The sequence below is a fragment of the Lontra canadensis genome, unplaced genomic scaffold (assembly GCF_010015895.1).
Source record: "Lontra canadensis isolate GAN:19392208 unplaced genomic scaffold, GSC_riverotter_1.0 scaffold185, whole genome shotgun sequence".
Classification (NCBI taxonomy): Eukaryota; Metazoa; Chordata; class Mammalia; order Carnivora; family Mustelidae; genus Lontra; species Lontra canadensis.
Genome location: NW_022631179.1, coordinates 844,510 through 868,534, shown reverse-complemented (window position 1 = coordinate 868,534; position 24,025 = coordinate 844,510). Strand labels below are relative to the sequence as shown.

Sequence of the window (24,025 nt, the reverse complement as noted above, 5' to 3'; positions counted from 1 at the left end):
TTTTTTCCATCCTTTCATTTTCAGCCTATGTGTATCTTTACCAAAGTGAGTCTCTAGTAGACAGCATATGGTTGGGTGTGTGTCTGTGTGTGAGTGTGTGTGTTTCCCCTTTAATCCATTCAGCTACTCTATGTCTTTTGATTAGGGAGTTTAATCCATCTACACTTAAAGTAATTACTGATAAAGGAAGGTTTTTTATTCCCATTTTCTTAATTGTTTTCTGTCTTGTAATTTTTTTGTTCCTCGTTTCCTTTATTACTACTGCCTTTTCTTTGTGTTTTAATGAGGTGGTTTTTTTTTTTTTTTCACATGCTTTGATTCCCTTTACATTGGTTTTTGTGTATTTTCTATAGATTTTGTGTGTGTGTGTGGTTTCCATAGGGATTACATAAAACATGTTCAGGCTTTAACAATCTATTTTAAACTGATAACTTTAATTGCATACAAAAACTCTACTCCTTTTCATCTCTGCTCCCCATGTCCCCACTTTACGTTACTGGTTTCACAAATCGCACCTTCTTATATCGTGTGTCTCTTACCATAGATTTATACTTTAATGCTTTTGCCTTTTAAATTCTATTAAGGAATTTAAAAATGATTTATATACCAACATTACAATGTCATAGGATTCTATATTTGCCCAAATATTTGCCTTTACCAGAGAGCTTTATATTTTCGTATGGTTTTGTGTTGTTGTTTTAGCTTAAAAGCCTCCCTTTAGTATTTTTTGGAGGGAAGATCTGATGGTGGTTGACTCTTGCTTATCTGGCTGGGAAAGTCTTAGTTTCTCCTTCATCTTTAAAGGATAACTTTACAGATATAGTATTCTTGGTTGGCAGTTCTTTTCTTTCAAGCATTTGAATATACCATATCACTTGGTTGGCAGATTCTTTTAAGCATTTGAATATACCATATCACTGCCTTCTGACCTGCAAAGTTTCCACAGAGAGATCGGCTTTTAGTCAATAGATGTTCCTTTTTTTTTTTTTTTTTATAAACATATATTTTATCCCCAGGGGTACAGGTCTGTGAATCGCCAGGTTTACACACTTCACAGCACTCACCATAGCACATACCCTCCCCACTGTCCATAACCCCACCCCCCCCACCCCCCTCCCCCCATCAGCCCTCAGTTTGTTTTGTGAGATTAAGAGTCACTTATGGTTTGTCTCCCTCCCAATCCCATCTTGTTTCATTTACTCTTCTCCTATCCCTTTAACCCCCCATGTTGCATCTCCTCTCCCTCATATCAGGGAGATCATATGATAGTTGTCTTTCTCCAATTGACTTATTTTGCTAAGCATGATACCCTCTAGTTCCATCCACGTCGTCGCAAATGGCAAGATTTCATTTCTTTTGATGGCTGCATAGTATTCCATTGTGTATATATACCACATCTTCTTTATCCACTCGATAGATGTTCCTTTTTACATGATGAGTCCCTTTTCTCTTGCTGCTTTCAAGATTGTTTTTTTCTGTAATTTTTGACAGTTTAATTATAACATGTGGGTCTCTTTGCATTTACCCTCATTGGAATTCATTTAGCTGCTTGAACATATATGTCCATTTTTTCTTCAAATTTGGAAAAATTTCAGCCATTGTTTCTTTAAATAGGTGCTCTATTTCTTTCCTACCTCTCCTTCTGGGTCTCCTGTAATGCATATGTAGTCTTTTTGTGGTGTCTTATATGGCTCATAGGCTCTCTCTACGTTCCTGCATTTTTTTTTCATTCCTCTGACTCAGTAATTTCACATGATGTTTTCTAATTTGCTGATTTTTTTTGTTGTTGTTGTTCTGCTTGATCAAGTCTGAAGTTGGATCTGTCTAGTGAATTTTTCAGTTTAATGTTGTATTCTTCAACTCCAAAGTTTACCTTTTATTGAAGTTTCTATTTTTTGTGTTGATATTCTCATTTTGTTCATGCATTGTTTCCCTGATTTCATTTAGGTATCTATTTGTGTTGTCTTTTAGCTCACTGAGCATCTTTAGAAGGATTATTTTAAATTATTTGTCAGGTAATTCATAGCTTTCCATTTCTTTAGGGTTGGTTGTGGTGCTTTATTTTGCTCCTTTGATTGAACCATCTTTACCTGTTTCTTTGTGGGTCTTTTGATCTTTTGTTGAGGGTTGGGTGTATGAGAAGATTGTGAGCTCTTCTAGTCTTAACTGACTGGCTTCACAGAGTGTAAGACCTTCACTAATCAGCCTGGCTGAAGATGCTGTGAACCTCTCAAACTCTTTCTGGGGACAAATATTTCCTGGGCTTGTGTGTGTAGTTTCTGGGGCTTACTTCTGTTTTCTCCTTAAGCTGCCATAGTCTCTTTCCTCTCTTTGGCATCTGCCTGTGACGATGAGGTCTCCCTGATGCTATCGCATGCCCCAGTGCTTGACCTTCTTCTGAGCAGCCTCCAGCCTGGCGTCCAAATGATGCTGCCTTCCTGTGAGCATTAGAGCCAGGCAAGAGAGAAACCTAGTTCTTTGGGCATCCCCTTAGCATGCCAAATCACTGAATGCATGTTCCTCTTTTCTCTTCCCCTCCCATAGAGAGAAACTAGGTATTGGTTGTTTTTTCCACTCTTAATTGTGCTTCATGGCATGAGAGAAGGGGATTAAGGTAGGGAAATGCAATGAACTCTTACCTGTTCACTGTGGCTCTTTTTGGCTTTTACTCACCAAGGTGATAACAGCTGCTTAACTGGTTTCTGGAGTTGTCTGAGACTATTCGGTCTTTATATTGTTGTTTACTTTCTTCTAAGGAAACAAGGGCCTGGGTTTTTCTCTGTTCCAGCGTCTTGCTGATGTCAGCCCCTGTACACATTTGTTATTTATTTATTTATTTATTTATTTTTAAAGATTTTATTTATTGATTTGACAGAGAGAGATCACAAGTAGACAGAGGCAGGCAGAGAGAGAGAGAGAGAGAGAGAGAGAAGCAGGCTCCCCGCCGAGCAGAGAACCCGATGCGGGGCTCGATCCCAGGACCCTGGGATCATGACCTGAGCCGAAGGCAGCAGCTTAACCCACTGAGCCACCCAGGCGCCCCCACATTTGGTTTTTAACTCCAGTCACTGTTAGGATATTTTACCTGTGCTACCTACCATGCCTATACAGATAATCACAGCTGTGTTACTATTAGAGGCTTTATTGCTAAAGGGCTATTTTTGGTAACTGTTATAATTTGATGTCAAATGTAGTTCTTTAATAAACATAAGTTTATTCTGTTTTTTGGGGGTATGTTAATTTTTTTTCTTTTAAAGGTTTTATTTATTTGGGGGAGAGAGCGCAGGCAGGGAAGAGGCAGAAGGAAAGGGAGAGGCTCGCTCGCTGCTGAGCAGGGAGCGTAATGCGGGGCTGGACTCCAAGATCCGGGGATCGTGACCTGAGATGAAGGCAGAAGCATAATGGACTCAGCCATGCAGGCGCCCCTGTGTGTGTTAATTTGAATAGGAAGTGATAGATAATTTTAATAAGCGTTGTTTTGTTGGCTGGTTTATTTTTAGGCTTTTCGTGAAATTTTGAAATTACTAACTATAAATTCTAGTCAGTGCTATGGTGACATTTTGTTAATAAGAAAGATTCAGTAGCGTCTGAATCACGTTCTTAAACTTCTAACAGAGTCCCTTGTTTACAGAACATAGAGGAATAATATCCTTAGCTGCCTTGCAAGATGTGACAGTTTTCTGGAAATATCTATGGCTATAAATAGGGTATGGTCTTCGAAGATGTGGTGTAGTCCTGAGTGTTCAAAACCAAGGGATTGAAGCCTGGGAATATTGTTTTCTGAAATTACCTAAAGTTTTGGGTGGTCAGTCAGAAAGGCAAGATACCAGGGGACTGGAGAGCAACCTAGAGGTTGTGGACACGGAGTGGGTAGTTTCCTTATGAAGAAACAGCATAAAATAAAACAAGGATATTAAAGGAGAGGTTGTGGGAAGTGGGGAGGTAATCATTGAGCATCTGATGTGTTTCCAGTGCTTTAGATTGATTTCATTTAGCCATCACAAAAACTAAGTGAGTCCTATAGTATTTCCATTCAGCTCAGAAGACCGAATGGGAAAGGTTAAATAAGAGAGTTGAGGGGCAGCATTGGGTAGCGTGATTGGCGTAATGGGCATCAGATCCATACATATTGGCATTAGACTCCGTTTAAGCTGTGGGCTTAAGTTGCTTAAAATTCAGTGTCCTTGTCTTTAAAATTACCATAGTGCTTACGTTATAGGATTGTTGTAGGAATTAAATGAAAACATGCATGATGAGTTTTTAACCTAATGTCTGGGAAATTGTATGCACTCAATTAATGTTATTTGTTACTAGCAAATATAATTATATTTATATATAAATCTATAAATCTCTCTCTATATATACACTTTGAGTTTTTAACTTAATGTCTGGGAAATTGTGTGCCCTCAATGCTATTTTTCACTAACATTTATATGTATGTATATATTTATACTTATATAAAAATACATGTGTATTTACATTTACATATATATTATATAAGTGTGTATGTATAAATATATATGTGTATATATTTGTATTTGTATGTTTATACATCATATATAGGTACACACACATATATATAACTTACATTGGTATTTTATTGGTTTCCCAAGGTCTCATACCTTGTAAGTTGAGCATGTCGTACGTGGTAGTCAGGAGGCTGGTCTCTGACCGAAGCCTGTATTCTTTTCATTATAGAACCTCAAAAAGTTTGCTAGATTGGAGGAAATGAGAAGTAGAGTGATGAAAATGAGGTCGAAGAGTGTTAATAAAGCTGTCATCTGTTAATTGGCTGCTGCAGTTTAGGTGTTTTACTTATGTCATTGCATTCAATCCCATTTCATTAAATAGCCTGGCCAAGACCAGGGAGTTGGTATGGCAGAGCTGGTCTGTCTCATTTCAAAATCTGTGCTCTCCTCATTAGGTAGTGCTCTCTCCCCATAGGTAAACTAATGAGGTTATTCTGACCTCAAAGGGAAAGGGAGCCCTTGGAGGGTTGGAACTGGTCACACAAAGAAGGACTTCTGAATGAGGTTCATTACGTACTTTTTAAGGGCACATGATGATATGGGTTCCATCCCTAGTAAAATCTCATGGGGGATGAAAGCTCAAGAAGAATAGAAAATTATGTTGATGGAAAAACCAATCTTGTATCTACAATAGGGAGACTTAAGGGAATGCTAATGGAATGCTGGGATGGATCTGGAGTTGAGACTTGGTCAAGGAGAAGACGAAGTTACCATTCTCCCCTACTCCCAACAGTTAGAGGACAGTGCCAAAATACAGGGGGAAAAAGGTCATGGATGGTTAATGGTATAATCTTGAAGATTATCCAAGACTTTTTAGTAGTGGGTGGTAGAACATAGACGATGAAAAAAGTCATGATCAGAAAAGAAGTGTCCCACTGTGAGAGGCGGGGGAGTGCACAGCATTAGAAAGGCCACTGGTTTTACTTGAGGGCGGTCTGAGTGAAAACCCTGGGGTCTTGATGCACTGATTTGCTGTAGATGGTTTGCCTAGTCTAGGGTGAGGTCTTAGCTTGCGAATGTCATTCATTACACCCATGCTTCTAGGTGGGGGAACCTGAGCGATCGAGCATGACAGTTTGTGCCTTCTTGCCGAGAACCCTGACCGGGAACAACCCTGACCTGTGTCGTTAGTGCCCCTTTCGGGCAAGTGTGCCAGGCCTCCTTGCAGACTTTCCTAATGGCTTTAAAGCTCAGGTGTCTTCACCTGGGGGTTATAAAGCAGCATTTCCCCTCTTTTAAGTCTTCAGAGTTTTATAGGATTCCTTCAATGGAATTTTATTTTTTCTCTTGCTTTGGTGTTTTCCTTTCCATTTGTAGAAAGGAGATAATAGGAGTTTTGCGTTATGCAATAATTGAACCCTCTTGGGTTGGTGAAATGTGGGGTGTCTTTAATCTTTCATAATTTTCCCCTTTTTCCTTGAGAGCCAGGATTTTTTGTGTTTGGTCGTATAAAATGTATTTACTTACATATAGCAGCTACCGTGTTGCCGGTTTTAAGTTAGTTTTAATTTTCTTGGTGTACTCACAGATTTTAAGATTCTTGGAATAGACAAAATTCAAATGTGATTTTTGTGTATGGTTAGGAACTGCATAGTTTAAAAACCTGTATAAGTTGTTTTGCATACCTGTCTGCATTAAACGGTGGAAGTTGTTTTTAAAAACTCCTTTCCTTTCAATATTTAAAAAATAATCAATAAAAATGTTACTGGAAAATATGCTACTTTTAGATCTTTAAGGGACCAGCAGATAGAGTATCATGGCTTAGAACGGTGCTCACCAAACTCTGCCCTCTCTGTCTCTGTAAATATTATAGGAACAGGGTCATAACCAAACTCATATATGTATTGCCTGTGTTGAGACAGAGACCATAGGGACCACAAAGGCTAAAATAGTTACTGTCTGCCTTTTGCAGGAAATGTGTGCTTCTCCCTGGCATAGAATAGTACTTTCCACTTTTAGGGTCTCTGGACATCTTTACATTCTTAAAAATTATTAAGGACTCCAAAGAATTTTATTTATATGTATTTTGCTGATGTTTACCATGGTAGAAATTCAAACTGAGTCATGAAAAGGATTATTTCAGTTCGTTTAAAAATAACAGTATTAGGGATGTCTGGCTGGCTCAGTCAACAGAGCATGTGACTCTTGATCTCAGGGTTGTGAGTCCCAGCCCCACATTGGGCACAGAGATGACTTAAAAATAAAATAACAATATTAAACTTGTTACTTATTAACAGAAATAACATTTTTTTTTTTTTTTTAAAGAGAGGTGGATTGAGAGAAAGAGACAAGGGAGAGAATCTTAAGCAGGCTCCACGCCCAGCGCAGAGCCTGAGGTGAGGCCCTGTGATCCTGAACTGAGTCGAGGTCAGGGGTCGGACATCTAACTCCCTGAGCTACCCGGGTGCCCCAGAATAACATTACTATGAAAAGTAACTTGTTTCCCAAAACAAAAGCTTTGGTAAATTGGAAATTTCTCTGGTGCCTAGATTAGTAGACTGCCATTTCCAATTCTGTGCATACTTTCCATTTGTTGCTGTATGTTTAGGTTGGTGGATATGAAGAAAATGACACAGGTCTGCACATGGAAGAGGGACGAGTGTTTTGATGGCCCGTGCAGTGAATCGTGGAGATTCTTTGATACGACACCAAAACTGGTTGCATGGTTGTTTATTAAAGAGAGTTGCAATGTGGAATCTGAAAGTGTATCAATAAACTTACCGTATTGCAACTGTGAAATGCATTGCTCGGTCTTGCACTTTGAATGAATCTTTTATTCATGCATGATTTTCTCATATCACATATTGATATTTTTAAAAATACTGGTTCACAATCCGCATGTAAACACTATTTTTAAAAAATCACATGACTTAATATCGCCACTGATCTCAGAAGAGCTTTTGTGTGTTGGGAATCTGCTGGAACTACTCAAACTGGGGGCTGGGTTCTAGTGTGTTTGCATTTCTCAGCCCCTCGCAAGGTGAGGCCAAGGCAGCCTCTCATGGACCTGAGTTTTATACAATTACATTTTTTGCTCGAAGCTTCTACTGTATCATTAGCAACGAATACTGTCAGTTTTTTTTTTTCCAAAGTCTCGGATTTATTTCATTCATTTTCAAGAAAATGTTTCCCAAATACTCAAGTAAAGGGAATAGCTGAATAACTTTTCTTTCCGTTGTTCTTTCAAGTAAAAATAGTTTTCCACAAGAAAAGTGACTGGTTTGGTTTACAGTAACCATCACACAGGTGTTTTTCTTTGAGACAGACATGACTTCATTTACGGCAACAGCACTTTCTGTGTACTTCTCATTTCATCACACCGAACTCTAAAAAGATGGATGCTGAAGAGGCAATTATATAGGAATTTGATTTAAGAACCTTTTACTCGATTAAGAACATTCTAGAGTGAACATTTTTTCTCTTTCTCCTCCTCCCCTGTCATTGTCGTCGTCTGTTTTAATGTGGGGGCTTGGCACAGAAGAGCACAAGGACGAATAATTCCAGTCTGGTTCTAGAAGTCTCTCCCACCATTACTTTTTACCGTCAGTGCAGATGTCGACACAGTACAAAAGGCAAATGGCATCTCGATATTTTTATGAAAATAATCTGACCTCATGAACCCCTCTGAGAGGGTCTGGGAGACCACTGGGGGTCTGCAGACCACACTCAGAGAGCTGCTGGTGTAAATGGTATAAATACCACTTTAGGTAAGTGGATTTATGCCATTTAGCTCTGGGTTGCCTCCTCTGTTGTTTTAACAGGTATGATTTATGAAGTTTTCAATAATGTTAACAGATACCGGTTTGCTGCTTGCATTGGCTAACATATAACTCGTAAATCTTTCATATCGAGCTTTTAAAAAAATCTGAGTTTTTCCTAAAGATTTTTGTCAGCATAAGGAGGGGAAGCAGCAGACAGAGAAGCCGACTCCCCACTGAGCAAGAAGCCTGATGTGGGACTCGATCCAAGGATCCTGTGATCATAAATTTTTTAGAAAAAGTTTACTCTTTGTGTTACTTTATTGCTCTATCCGATTTTGAAAGCGTAGCTTAGAATACTTGTAACAGGTGAAGTAAGCTGCGGTTGGATTACTGGGTACAGTTACTGGCTCCTGAAACAGTAGCATATTAATAGGATTTTTAAATATGATGAGTTAATTTAAAGTTTTCATGTTTGGGGCACCTGGGTGGCTCAGTCCGCTAAGCGTCTGACTCTTGATTTCAGCTCAGGTCGTGATCTCAGGGTCATGAGACTAAGCCCCACGTTGGGCTCTGTGCTCAGCATGGAATCTGCTTGAGGTTCTCTCCTCCTCCCTCTCCCCCTCCCCCTGCTCACATTCTCTCTTTCTCTGTAAATACATAAATAAAATCTTAAAAATCTTTTCATGTTCTTGCATATTCTGCCAAATTGAGAGGAAATGTGTTTGGAAACTAGGTCCGGCATTGATTTCTTGTTCAGCTGCTTAAACTTTGTGGGTCTGTGTCATGTTGTGGTATACGATAAGAAAGCTATATTTGGTTTTTCCTCCCATTTTTGGCACAGAGCTCCTAAAACCCTAGGTGATAAGAGTAATAAAGGTAATCTTGTTACTGGTGATGTGCCCCTTGCAGTCACACCTGCAATTATGGTAACACCAGTGCCTTTTGTAAAGCTGCTGAGAGTGGAGGCTCGTCGCCGGTGGACCAACCTTGGTTAGAGAGTTGAACTTGCAGTCCTACCTCTGGAGATGTGTGAGGGTCTAGAGGCAGCGTCAGTCACTGATGGCCAGTGATCGACTCAGTCATGCCTATATAAGGAAGTCTCCATAAAAACCCAAAAGGACAGAGTTAGAGTGCTTCTGGGTTAGTGAATGGGTAGAGGTGCTGGGGGGGGGGGGGGGGGGGGGGGGGGGGGATGGGAGGGGGGGGGGGGGGAGGGGTTGGGGGGGGGGGGGTTGTGGAGAGTCATGCACCAGGAAAGAGAGAGGGCCCAGGGGCCCTGTGCTCCTTCCCACATACTTGCCCTGGTATCTCTTCTATCTGGCTGTTCCGGAGTTGCATCTTTTTATAACAAACCGGTGATCTAGTCAGTAAATGGTTTCCTGAGTTCTTTGAGTGGCTCTCGCAAATTAATAAAAATCAAGCAGGGATTCATGGGAACCTCTGATTTATAGTGAATTGATCGGAAGCACAGGTGACCGCCTGAACTTGCGATGACATGGGGGTGGGGGCAGTCTTGTGGGGCCGTGCCCTTAACCTGTGGGATCTGATGCCGTCTGCAGGTGGCGAGTGCCAGAACTGAATTCAATTGTAGGACACAGCTCGTGCCGCAGAATTGTCTGATGTGTGGAACACCGCAGTTGGTGTCAGAAGTGGTGTTACAGTGAAGTACTGAGAGGAAGAGGAGTGTATATTTCTTAATATACACAGGAGGAGTGTATATTTCTTAATAGTTGTGTGTAAGAACTTAATAGTTCTTAACAGCATATGAAACAGCGTATGCTGTTTCTCTGGGTTCAATGAGACCATTTTGTGCTTTACTGAAAACTCAAAACTTTCTGCGACAAACACTTGCACTTCTGTGGTTGACCATTAGATGTCATGAGTGCCACGGGAGCCCTAAGGGTTACCCAAGGCCAGTAGAAACTGAGCATTGTAAGCTCGTAGACCTTCACATATTTCACTGTTTCCACGTGATCGATGCCAGAAGAACCTGATACTGTGTGATATATAGAAGCAAGGTGCAACTGGAATAATGAAATTTCAAAAATAAGCCTTTTTAAAGGAGGGTTGTAATAGTTCTATTGGGTATTGTAAATGTTTCAGGTGCACTTGATATCGCTGCTGGGTTCCTGGCGTTTGGGTCTCTCTTTTTTTTATGGAAAGATGGATTGAACTTCAATTTAAGAATATTCAGTAATCCCTCTCAGGACGTACTGTAACAGCTGGTATTTTGGTGTTGTAGTAAATCGATTCCATACAACAGTCAGTAATAATTACGGCTGGGTTCTGACAAATTCCAAAGTATTTTCAATAAATTTAGCCAAAGAAAATAACATGATCACTACAAAAATTTAGCTCAGTTTGAGAGTTAAACCCAACAACTCTGCTTCGTTGCACAAAATAGTAAGCATTTTTTACTGGTTGGGATTTTATCAAACCATTTGCTTTTTATTAGTATACATAGATATGTTCTGAGGAGATAATTACTTTGTAGCATATATTTCTTAAGTAATACGACTTTGGAAAGAATCTTGGGTGTTTGTCATAAAATACAAAGTGAGAAATGCTGAGGCCTTTCATAAATGGCTTTATGTGTACAGCACCAGTATCAACTCAGAAGAATATTTTGCCATGGGGATGTAAGGTTGTCCTAGTAGTAATAGAATGATATAAGATCACTTACTATATATGGTGTTTGTGGTTTATAAAAGTGAAGCATTGTAAGATCTTTAAGGTGTGAAGAAGGGGTTAGTATCTATGGCATAGACTGTTGTGCAACTATTTCTATAGTTCAGCAATCTATACTATTTAAATTATGATTTTTGGCCTAAAGAGCTTAAATTATCTACGTAATACACACACGCGCGCACACACACACACACACACAAGATAACTATCTACCCACATGTGTACACATATTGCCCTAATGGTAGAAATGAGTGTGCGTATGCTTTACAAATTTCAACTGTTTCCTCCTTTTTTTTTTCTCATCAGAACAATAGTCTTACTGAGTGCCTTCTTTAAATCATGTATGGTCTGTTTCATACAGACCATAATTAAGGAACACTTTTATGTAGTTGAATTTTAATCCTGATCGTTAGAATAATTTATGAAAGCAAAGCCCAGTTGCCTCTTAAAATTATTGGGGAAAACAGCCTCAGAGATGGGCATTAATGAAACTTTGTCTTTCTCACTTATTTTTAGCTTCGTGATTTAGTTTATTTGGTCTTTAAAATAACTGCCCTCATATTTTCAGTTAACAGTCTTCTCTGCATACTTTATCAACCCTTATAATATGAAACAAAATGCAGGCCACTGCATTAGTTTGGTTCAAGATAGTCTATTTGGTGAATTTTTTCATACTAACATTTGCTTTGATAGTTTAAAAAGCTAATTTAGAAGGTTTTAATAGAATTTTGCAGCTCAGACTTTTTCAAGTGAAATTTGGCAAGCCCGTTATTCCTTATTCTGTAATATGAATCAACAATTTAAGGGCTTTTTCACGGGTTGAAGTGAGCCAGTTTTTCGAGTGTTTATAATATCTGTTTTTCTTGTTAATATATGTTAAAATATGCTTTTAAATTACTGAATTTGCTTTATAGAGAACTGGGGGAAAATGCATTAAAAATGGACTTAAACACATTGCGCGGGTCTTCTGATTTCTAAAAAAATGTAAATGGAGTGTATTTTCCGTTATTAGGCAGCAGTGGTCCAAATTTAAACCACATGGCCTTCTCCTAGGTGTCAGGCCAGCGTAAATTTTAATCTCGCTACGTTCTTTTATGTTTTCATTTTATAATCTCATTGCCTGAATTAAACAGCTCCAGTCACAAGAGCCAGCATTTCTTGTTTGCTGGTCACATGTCAGACGGTGTGTTGTGAGTCTTGACCTATTTAATTATCAAACAATTCTAAATTGTTGTTATCTCCATTCATATAGATGGACGTGAAGGCGCAGTAAGATCAAATACATCGTCCAAGGTCACGGTTTAACAGGTTGAAAGATTAGGCCAGACTCTGGAGTCCTTGTTCTTCCGATAGGAGACAACAGTGCCTTCCTGCTTATGGCGGGATAACCCGTAGTTAAAACAACTTTGGAAAAAAATTGGTATTTTTTCGAAGTGCATCAAGCTTAGCTTTTTACTGAAAGAACTGACTTTTGTGTATAGCGTGGATCGGGAGGCCTCGTTTAGATTGATAACACTTCTGCGATTCCCTAACATTTTCAGTTCTAGTAGTTTCTCCAGGTGATTGGCAGTTTCAGTTAGAGGACTTGGCAGTGGCATATTAGGATGAGCTAGTTAACAAATCACAAGTGTGTTTATAAGTCATGGACCATCGACAGAGTCTCCGTTCTGCATTAGAAATATAGCGTGGAATCACAGTAACAGATTGAGAGCATCTTAGAATAGCACTGGCGTGAAAAACCTTCTTTACGGGGCGCCTGGGTGGCTCAGTGGGTTAAAGCCTCTGCCTTCGGCTCCTGTCATGATCCCAGGGTCCTGGGATCGAGCCCCCCATCGGGCTCTCTCCTCAGCGGGGAGCCTGCTTCCTCCTCTCTCTCTCTGCCTGCCTCTCTGCCTACTTGTGATCTCTGTCTGTCAAATAAATAAATAAAATCTTTAAAAAACCCAAAACCTTCTTTATGTTCTTAATCTGCATTCAGCAGCCCTCAAACCAACTGCAGAAATTTTCCTGGAAGCCTTGATACATGCAGGAGGAGCTTTCGTGGTTTTAACTAGAAATTTCACATCCAAATCAAAAACTCTCAACCTTCCTATGTGCACCTAGCGTGTAGACAGATTTGGAAGAATGGTGAAGCATGTTGGAATAAGAACTCTGAATTAGTCGTAGAACGTTGCAATTTAGTCGCCTTCCCTATTACTATTTTTAAAGTGTTTTTCTTCTTTTTTTTTAGAAACGGCCTGCTTGATATATAAATCTTGGTCGACAGCGTGGCTGCAGGCCTCTGGACTGGAATTCTCCGTGGCTTTCTAAGTGGAGAGTGTCTGGTGTGTGCTGTCCTGGCTTGTGGCTTGCATCATGCCAGCCTTGTCAACAGGATCTGGGAGCGACGCAGGTATGTGAACCCATGAGGGGCGGGTTTCCGTCCATTGTTACTGAAATTTTCTTGTTCACCGCATTGCTTTAAGTGAGCGCAGATGGATCAGGCTTGCTTTTGTGGAACCTGCGCAAGGGGCACAAAATCAACTCAGATGCATCCTTCCAAGATAAGAGTTGTCAAAGGACCTGGTGGCTCGTGATGATGCCCTCCTACGGCCTTGCCTTTTGGAATACTGCCATGCATTTAAAGTGCTTTTTTAAAAAAAAAAGAAAATTGAGTGTTTTAAAGCATACAAAAAAGCGTGCCAAATACCGTGGTAGTCTTGTTATCCTTCACTCAGATTTGATAACAGGTATGAACTTTTCTGCCATACTTCAGACCCCTCACTTTTTTAAGAAATGAAACAAGGGCGCCTGGGTGGCTCAGCTGTTAAGCGTCTGCCTTCAGCTCAGGTCATGATCCCTGGGCTCTGGGATCGAGCCCCAAATCGGGCTTCCTGCTCAGGGAAGCCTGCTTCTCCCTCTCCCACTCCCCCTGCTTGTGTTCCCTCTCTCACTGTGTCTCTGTCAAATAATTGAATAAAATCTTTAAAACAAAACAAAACAAAAGAAATGAAACACAGTCTCTGTGTACCATTCTGGCATTTTCTTTCTTCCTATCCCCACAAGTCAAAAAACCGAAGTTGACATATGTCGTTAAGGGTTTCGGTTAAAACAAACAAACATAGTTCACCTCATCATCAGTGGTGAGATTTAGTGGTACTTGGAATAAAGGGTTCCAGGAAAGAGAAGAAACTCATGTATGTATGTATGTGTGTGCAGAATCCTGTCCTCCTGACCTGTTTTATGGAGGTATGTGAGGGAGGTTGGTGCCCCCTTTGAAGTTTTATTCTGGGATCAGCACTTTTTATTTTTCATCTAAAAGAAATTTTAATTAATTAATTAATTTTTTTTTTTTATTTTAGTTTGGTCAACACACAATGTTGCATTAGTTTCAGGTTTACAGAGTAGTGATTCAGCTTCTCCGTAGGTTATGCTGTGCTGCCCACAAGTGTAGCTGACATCCGTCGCGACCCAACACTGTTACAGTGTCATTGACTGTATTCCTTATGCTGTGCCTTTAAGCTCCCGGGACTCATTCATCCCATCACTAGATGCCTGCGTCTCCCACGCCTCTTCCCCTATTTTGCCCATCCTCAGCTGCCTCCCCTCTGGCAACCATCAGTTTGTTTTCTGTATTTATAGGTGTGAAAATCAGCACTTAAAAAAATTCGTGGACCTTTCGCCGAACTATTAGAACAGAATGTGAGCAGGGATGAGGAGCTATGCCTTGCGTTTTTTTTTTTTTTTTAAAGATTTTATTTATTTATTTGACAGAGATCACAAGTAGGCAGAGAGGCAGGCAGAGAGAAGAAGGGAAGCAGGCTCCCTGCTGAGCAGAGAGCCCGATGCGGGGCTCAATCCCAGGACGCTGGGATCATGACCCGAGCTGAAGACAGAGGCTTTAACCCACTGAGCCACGCAGGTGCCTCTACGCCTTGCATTTTTAAGACCCCCTCAAAAGAAGTGGCATAGTGTGTGACTAAATGTTCTGTGTGTTGCATTGACCGTCCTGAATTTGGTTTAAGCCAGTGCCATTCTGTAAGCAGCACGATGGCGGTCTTTGTTGTGGGCAGTTACTGGCACCATAATTTTAACAAAGCTGAGCCACAAATTTGGAGTTACCCTTCCTTGCTCTCTCAAGCATATCCGTACCTACCTTTTGGCAAGTTTTGTCTCATCTTTATCCGTCTATAATGATTTTTTCCACTGTAATTTACACTGAGGATTAGTTTTTCTTAGGAAGTGATTTTGATTTTCAAATACATAAAAATTCTTTTTTTCTCAAGACATTGGCTTGGAAGCTAGGTCCTTTGGAAAAAATTTTTTTGCTTCGTTTTAGTTTTTATATAGTCCCACATTGTGTTCTACTATATAAAATGAATGATTTAACTTTCCATAGTGGTTTGGGAAATTATAGATGAAATTTATTTGAACCATAAATTTACTGCTGTTGTGTAGCGAATAAGTTTTATGCCTTGCTGTTTGCCAAAAATGCCTCAATTTAATTGAATGCAAAATATTGTTGCTTACAGCTATCTCAAGGAATGATTAAAATGGAGTATTTGTAGTTCATAAAATGGAGTATTTGTAGTTCATGGGGGCAGTCGAAGGGTCACTCATGAAAATAGCAGAGGCTACTCAGAATTGGAAAAGGACTTTCCCTATGTAGCTGGCTCACATTGTGCAAATCTCAAGTACCCGTGTGACTCACACCTGGCTTTGCGATCTTTTTTGACCCATATGTCCCAGCAGGGTTAGAATCAAGCAGAGAAGACGTGCCTGTTGCAAGAGAAGCTCCAGCATTCAGGGAAGCTGTAGTGCGTGGTGCACTCAGGAGACGATTACTGTTCCCTTGTAGTTCCTTGCAGACCAGATACAGTTTACCAGTCAGGGGTCTTTCTCACCCTTGACAGTGTTTCTTAGCAATGTCCTCTCCAGGGCACTGAGCTGGAGAGCATAACCAAAGAGCCGATGCTCATGCAGCAGGAGAGAGTGGCTCACAGCTGCTCCAGTGCCCATAGTACTCAACATGGGAAACTACTTCCAAATACTTTTGGTGTAAAACTTAGGCCATCTCTTCCCCTCCCCTCTCTGCTTATTTCACTAAGGAAAAAAAGTGTTTAATTACACAAGGAATCCATAAAAACATCCTCCTTGTCAAAGATGTGTAGATAAAGGAAAGAAATTTTTTACCCACCCTTACCCTGCCCCCAATCTCATTTTCTTTCTCCATTTTATGAATATCCTTCAAGAATGTTCTGTACGTTCAGCAGCTATATATTGATGTCCAGAAATAATACTGTTTTAGGTTGTTTTGTTCTTTACTTTTTAATCAGAATCTGTCATACTCGGGGTTGTTCTATAATGTTCTTTCCTATATCAAGTAATGTCTCAGAACTATATTTCCATGGTGTGTGTGTGTGTGTTTGTGTGTGCGAGTGTGCACACGTGTGTATTTTTATAACTTTCTACCTGTACATACCTCTGTATATCTACCTCTTTCTTTTTTCTATTTTAAGGATTTTATTTATTTATTTGACCGACAGAGATCATAAGTAAGTGGGGGGTGGGGAGGGCAGCAGGCTCTCTGCCGAGCAGAGGCTCGATGACCCTGGGATCATGATCTGAGCCGAAGGCAGAGGCTTTAACCCACTGAGCCACACAGGCGCCCCCCCCCCCTTTTAAAGATTTTATTTTTTTTCTACCTCATTCTTTTAAACCAAGGCATACTTTTCCATAATATCACAATTCAGTGAACCATACTTCTATTGACGAAAGACTTGGCTTTGCTCCTTTTGTTACGTTTTGGAAGAAAAGATGTAAACCTTGAATGGATGTTGCCAAATTGTCCCCCAGAGTGGCTGAAGCACTCAGTGTCCCGTGGACAGTGCCTTAAGGATTCCTTCCCCTGTGTTCTTGCTGAGCTTCAGTATCACAAGCCTTTATACTTTTTCCCCATGGGAAAAATGGGTAAAACATGGTATCTTAAGTGTTAAATGTTCATTACTATTGATACTGAACATACTTCCATTTGTTTAATGGCCATTTGTTCCTCTGATGTGTCAGTTCATATCCTTTTCTTTTTTCTATTGATTATCATTTTCTTAACGTTTTTACAGAATGTCTTTATTTGTATTTTGTATTTTATGGAGCATTTTAGGTTGAACATCATTTTTTCTGGTCGACCGTTTGTCCTTTTGTTCTTAAATAGTATCATTTCTTTTATTGAAGTTGATAACTTTTATGTGGACAAATCAATCTTTTCTCTATGGTTAATGGTTTTTCTTGCCCCCCCCCCACGCTTTCCTACCTACTGCAAGGTCATGAAGATGTTCTCTAAGATTTTCTTCTGATAATGAAAATAGTGTTTACACCTTTGGAATTTTAGTCCAACTGTGATTTATATGTGGAGTGAAGTCGTATTCTAATTTTATATCCCACGTGAATAGCCAGTGGTCTCCAAATCACTTAATTCAGTAGTTTGTCCTTTCCACATAAAATTGTAATATCCCCTCTGTTGTACACCAATATTGCATATACATTCTGGACTTTCTTTCTTGGCTTTTAAAAAATAATTTTAATGGACCTTATGTTTCAGAGCAATTTCAGATTAACAGAAAGATTATGAAGATAGTAAAAAGTCCCAGTACACCTTATACCTTATTTTCGCTGATTATTAACATCTTACCTTAGTTTGGTACATTCATTTCAGTCAGTGAATCAATATTGATACACTATTATTAACTATAGTCTGTCTATATTCAGAAATTCTGTTTTCCCTTTGTATATATGTTGTATATTAATCTCTATATATAATACATTGTGTGTATGTGTAATTTCATTAGGCTCCTCTTGGCTCTGAAGGTTTCTCAGACTTTCCTTGTCTTTGGTGACCTTGACCCTTCTACAAGTACTAGTTAGGTGTGTTGTGGAACTCCCCTCTCTTGGAATTTGTCTGATGTAAAGTGCCATTGTTCTTGTATCAGGGGTAAGGGTACATAATGTCAACTTGACCTATGACTGTCGATGTTGGCCAACAGGGCAAAGCAGTATTTGTCGCGTTTCTCCATTGTGAAGTTTCTCTCTTTTCCCATTCTCATTTCCCATTCATCTTTTCCCATTCTTTCCGTCCTGTACTGCTTGCCAGGAGTCTTTCTGTGCAGCCCCCACTAGTGTGTTAAGCTCCCCCTCCTTTAGAAGCTAAACTATCTGTATAATAGCTTTGGAATATTTTGTCTCTCTTCCCCCATTTATTTATTCAATCATTTATTTGTATCAGTGTGGGCTCATGGATATTGATTGATATTTTGGGTTATAATGCAATACTAAATTTATTTTGTTGTTCAGAATGTTACATTTTTGGGTGTTGGGAGCCATTTCAGTTGGCTCCCATCAATGTGGGCTTGCTTGTTTAGTTTTAACAGTTCCTTGCTTTTGACACTGCAAGGTGTCCCAGGCTGATTTTATAGTGCTCCAGTCCTGGACTCAGGCATTTCTCTGGGAGCCCTAGTGCCTTTTCCTGGGGAATGGGATTAGGACCCAGGATCTGGGTGATGTTTTGCCCATTGCTACCAGAGTGTTGTTACTTTAGGTGCTCTCATCTGACAGAGCAAAGAAATACATGCGTGTACGCTAATCCACATAGATACACACGTTATAAACAATTTTGTGTGCGATCAGCTGTAACTATACTTGGCTAAACATAAATTCTTATTGATGTCGTCAACTCTAATTCATTAACGAGTGGATCATTTAACGTTCTTTCCCCCGCTTCTTTGTAAACTCCCATTCTTAACAGTGAGAAACCTGGCTGTCACCATCTACCATCCATTTACATAATCAGTTCCAGTGTACATGTGAAGCAGAATCAGAATTGTTAACCTACGCCTCATGGGAAGCCACTTTGATCAACTACAGAGTTGACTTTGTTTTTTATTTCTCTGATAGTTCCATTCTGTTGTTAATCTTATGGAATCATTCCTTTCGAGCATAGTACCTGTGTTATTTCTAGTTTTATAAATTCATTAAGTGTGATTTTTTTTTCAAACATCATTTAATATGTATTATGTACACAGAAATACACATAACTTTTATAAGACAGTTTTAAAACTGGTTATAATGCCAATAGCTATGGGATCACCATCTGGTTCAAGAAATCATGGTGCATAAACGATCTTGGAACACTGCAAAAATAAAATAAAATTAAAATCTTTAAAAAAAGATCAAGCATCCTGAAAGTAACCTGTATATTTCTTCCCATTCACAATCTCCTCAACCTCCTTAGGGGTGGACATTTAAAAAAAAAAACAAAACATTAAAACAAAATGTTTGTTTTAAACATTTAAAACAAAATGTTTGTTTTAAACATTAAAACAAAATGTTTAAAATGCTTGTTGAACTTTAGAAATGGGATTATACCGTACGAATTGGAGTAGTTCTGTGTGTTACAACCCCCTTCTCTTGCTCTGTGGCTTGTCTTCTCATTCTTTGTGCTGGCCTCCCCTATTCTGTATGCAGAAGTTGCTAGTTGAGCACCATTTTCCTTTAGGTTAGTGATTTCTGAACTGTATTCATGAAATAGTTTCTTAACTTGTGATCAAAAAGTTACTCCCTTTTCCATTTTGATTTTGATACTCTAGAATAGTTTTTTGCTTGTAAGGTGTGAAGTTGGGCTCATAGTAATTTTTCCCATGTGGGTATCCAGTTGTCCCACCATGATGTAATAAAGACTCTGCATGCCTCTCCTGTGCAACCATCTGGAACCTTCATTACGAATTTCAGTGGTGATTGTGAACATCTTTGTTTTTAGTTCTGGATCTCAAAAGACATTATTTCAGCATTTCTTCTTTGTCTTATTTGCTCTAGAATTTTTTCATCTATGCCCTTTACTAGATTATGGAAGTTACCATTTATTCTTAGTTTGCAAAATGACTTTTTAAATGACTAACCATTGAACATTGTCAGGTGCTTTTTATTTATTTATTATAACAATCATGTGATTTATTTCCTGTGAATCTCAGCATAGCAAATTTCATTGGCTGTTGACTTTTTTGAGATGGATTTTTGACTATTAAACCAACTTGTATTTTAGAGATTAAACCCAATTTGTTCATGATTTATTACCCTTTTCATATACTCTGTTGGATTTCATTGGTACATATTTTATAACTGTAATATGTCTTTCTATGAGTGACTTCAGCCTGTAATTTTACTTTCTCATCAGATTTCCACAATATCGTGTTAGCCTCAGGTAGTGAGTTGGGAGAAATCTTTACTCCTCTGTGGACAATTTTTTGAAAAACTGAAATTACTTTGTCCTTTAGTGGAACTTAACCTGTTTAGGTTACTTGGGCCTAGACACTTTCTTTTTGATAAGAATATTGGTAACTATTCTAAAGATTCCAGGAATGTTCAGGCTTTCTATTTCTTCTTGAGTTAGTTTTAATGATTTATATTGTTCTAAGACTTGGTCCATTTCACCTAAATTTTCAAATTACTGAAAAAGTTGCTTATAGTATTACATGTGTGCAGTTTCTATGTTAATTTTTTTTCTTTTTGGTTCTGATATTGGTATTTATTGTCCTTTCTTTCCTTAATATTGCTGGAGTTTGGGCAGTTTCATTATTCTTTTTAGATATAAAACTTTTGGCCTTATTAATTTTCTTCATGTTGTATTTTTTATTTCATTCTTTTCATTTATTTTTGATTTTTAAAAAAATTCTTTTTCTAGTTTTTTTTTTTTATAAGATATTCTTATTTATTTGACAGAGAGAGAGAGAGAAAAGAGAGAGCACATGGCAGACAGAGGGAGAGGGAGAGCAGGGAGCCCGATGTGGGGCTTAATTCCAGGACCCTGGGACCATGACCTGAGCTGAAGGCAGTTGCTTAACTGACTGAGCCACCCAGGCACCCCTCTTTTTCTAGTTAGGAATATTCATAATGTTCAACCTTCTTCTTTTCCTCATGTAAACATTTAAGGCTATTTCCTTAGGTCCTGGTTTTATTACCTTGGAATTATTTGTGATTGGTTATTTAGAATTTTCTTGAATTTACAAATAAGAATTTTTAATTTATCGTTTTTCCTGATTTCTACCTTAATAGCTTTGAGGTGAGAAGACTTAATTTGCATTATTCTAGTCCTCTGAAATTTGTTTAGACTTTATGGCCAGCTATATAATCAGTATTTTTAAGTATCCTGTGTCTAAAAAGAAGGCATACTCGGCAATCATTGAGTATAGTTGTCTGTCTGTGTCTGTAGGTCAGGTTTGTAAAGTTATTCAAATATTCTGTTTTTACTGGTTTTTGTTTGTTTATTCTCAGTTACCAAGAGAAATATTGTGAAAAGTTTTCCTTTTATGACTGTTTTTTTTTTTCTTGCACTTTGGTTCAGTTTTTGTTGTTTATATTTAAAATTGTTATTAAATATAAATTTGTTATTTTGCTTGAGAGTTAATACATTTATACTTTTTAATACATTTTATTTAAAAGTAAATATTTTTTCTGTTAACATTTGCATGGTGTATCTTTTCCTATTCTTTCATTATCAACTTTTCTGTATTCCTGCTGTATTAGTTAGGGCTTTCATGAATTACTTTAAGTTGGAGCTTTCTGAGGTACAAGTTGGACAGTCTTTGCTTTTAATTAGAGTTTGCTCAATACACTTAATTATAATGTCTGATTTTAAAATTTTGAATCTAACGTACTTTGTGTTTTCTTGTCCTGATATTTGTAAGTTTCTTTTTCTGTTATGTCTTCTTTGGGATTGATTAGGGTTTTTGTTTTTCATTTTGGTTTTCCCCATGTACAGTTTTGAAGTTAATTCATTCTGTTCTTTTAGTGGCTACCTTAAAAATTATGACGTGAATCCTTTATTATAAAATCCTGTCTTAATCTGTACCTTTATTGTCTTCCGAAAAATATCCCGGGGAATCTTAGAACACTTTTACTCTGTATACTTCCCTCCCAATTTAAGTGCTATTGTATCTTGTATTTTAATTCTCTCTCTCAGAAAAAAAAACAAAAAACAAACAAAAAAGAAAAAACAAAAAACAACACCCCACAACATTGAAGACATTCTTATTTTGCTTTATACTGTCAGTATTCATTTAGAGTTCCTCAAATATGACCATTTTGTTTGTTCTGCTCTCCATCTTGCAACTCAGCATTCTCAGACAGGATTATGTTTCACCTGTTTAAAATAAAAAAAAAAAAAAAAAAAAAAGCTTTAGAATCTACTAAATCGAAGGTTTATGGCTCTCAAATTATGTCTTTCAGCATATCAGAACATGTTCTTATTTCTCTTCATTTTTTTTTCATTTTATTAAAGTATAATTGAGATAAGGTGTACAGCATAATGATTTGACATTCGTGTACATGGCAGAATGATCACCACATTAAGTTTTATTTAGTTAACATCTCTCTTCATGCAAAGTCACACCATTTTTTTTCTTGTGCTGAGAACTTTTAAGATTTATTTTCTTCAACCAAACTTCCAAATTTGCAATACAGTATTATTGATTATAGTCACCTGCTGTACATGAGTTTATTTTATAACTGGAAGTTTGTACTTCTTGATTCCCTTCACCCATTTCACCGACCCTCCCTATCCCTTTCCCTTTTGGCAACCACCAGTGTATCCTCTGTATCTATGACTTTTGTTTTTTAGATTTCAGATACAAGGGAAATCATACGGTACTTCTCTTTCTCTGTGTGACTTTTTTCCACTTAGCATAATGCCCTCAAGGTTCATACAAGTTGCAAATGGCTAGATTTTATTTATTTATTTTTTATGACTGAGCGCTATTCCAGTGTGTGCATGTGTGTAACTCTTTTTCCATTCATCCCTCATAGGGCACTTTGGTTATTTCCGTATCTTGGCTATTGTAAATAATGCTGCAGTGAACATAGGGGCACATGTATCTTTTCGAATTAGTTTTTCTTCGGATAAATACCCAAAAGTTGAATTGCTGGATCATATGCGAGTTCTATTTTTAATTTTTTTACTCTTTTCCCGACTGTTTTCTGTAGTGGCTACACCAATGTATAACCTCACCAGTAGTGCACAAGGCTCTCCTTTGCCCATAGTCAACACCTGTTATTTCTTATCTTTTTGATACTAGCCATTCTCACAGGTGTGAAAGGATATCTTATTGTGATTTTGATTTGCATTTCCCTGATGATTAGTGATGTCAAGCATCTTTTCATGTGCTTGTTGGCGATCTGTATGTCTTCTTTGGAAAAAAAATGTCTATTCTGATCCTCTGCCAATTTTTTTTAATTGTTTCTTGTTGATACTGAGCTTTATGAATTTTTTAAATATATTTTGGGTGTTAACCCCTATTGGATATGATTTGCAAGTTCTTCTCCCATTCGGTAGATTGCCTCTTTTATTTTGTTGATGGTTTTCTTTGCTGTGTAGGAACTTTTGAGTTTTATGTAGTCCCATTTATTTTGTTTTGCTTTTTGTTGCCACTGCCTTTGGATTACATTAAAAAAAAAAAAAAATCTCCAAGAGTGATGTCAAACAGTTTACCAGCCATGTTTTCTTTAGGAGTTCTATGATTTCAGGTCTTTCATTCAAGTCTTTGGTCCATTTTGCGTTAATTTCCGTGTATGGTGTAAGGTAGTGGTCCAGTTCCATTCTTTTGTATGTAGCTGTCTAGTTTTCCCAGCACCATTTGTGGAATAGACTGTCCTTTCCCCATTGTATAGTTTTACCTCTTTTGTTATAAAGTAATGGGCCATATATGCTTGGGCTTTTTTTCTGGACTCTCTGTTCTGTCCCCCTGATCTGTGTGTCTTTTTATGCTAATACCATACATTTTTTAATTACTTTAGTTTTTAGATACTATCACTTGAAATTGGGGGTGTGATGTCTCCCAACTTGTTCTTCTTTCTCAAGATTTGCTTTCGGTATTCAGGATCTTTTGTGGTTCTATACAAATATTGGGGCTGTTTTGTTTCTGTGAAAAATGCCATTGGAATTTTGATAGGAAATGCAGTGAGTCTATAGATTGCTTTGGTTAATTTGCAATGTTTTTCAGTCCATGAGCATGGAATAGATTTCCATTTATTTGTGTCATCTCTTCTCAGTATCCTTTAGGTTTCAGGGTATAGATCCTTCACCTC

The 24,025-nt window shown here is 38.2% G+C and overlaps 1 protein-coding gene across 4 annotated transcripts in view; it reads left to right on the top strand.

Moving 5' to 3' along the window:
- Positions 1-24,025, top strand: part of MPP7 (membrane palmitoylated protein 7) — a 289,738-nt gene that overhangs the window by 59,720 nt on the left and 205,993 nt on the right. For all 4 annotated transcript variants that reach the window (XM_032847122.1, XM_032847123.1, XM_032847121.1 and 1 more), the window contains exon 2: positions 13,149-13,310. In XM_032847122.1, coding sequence (XP_032703013.1) covers positions 13,274-13,310 — 37 coding nt within the window. In that variant the 5' untranslated portion in view covers positions 13,149-13,273. The remainder of the gene's footprint in view (positions 1-13,148; positions 13,311-24,025) is intronic.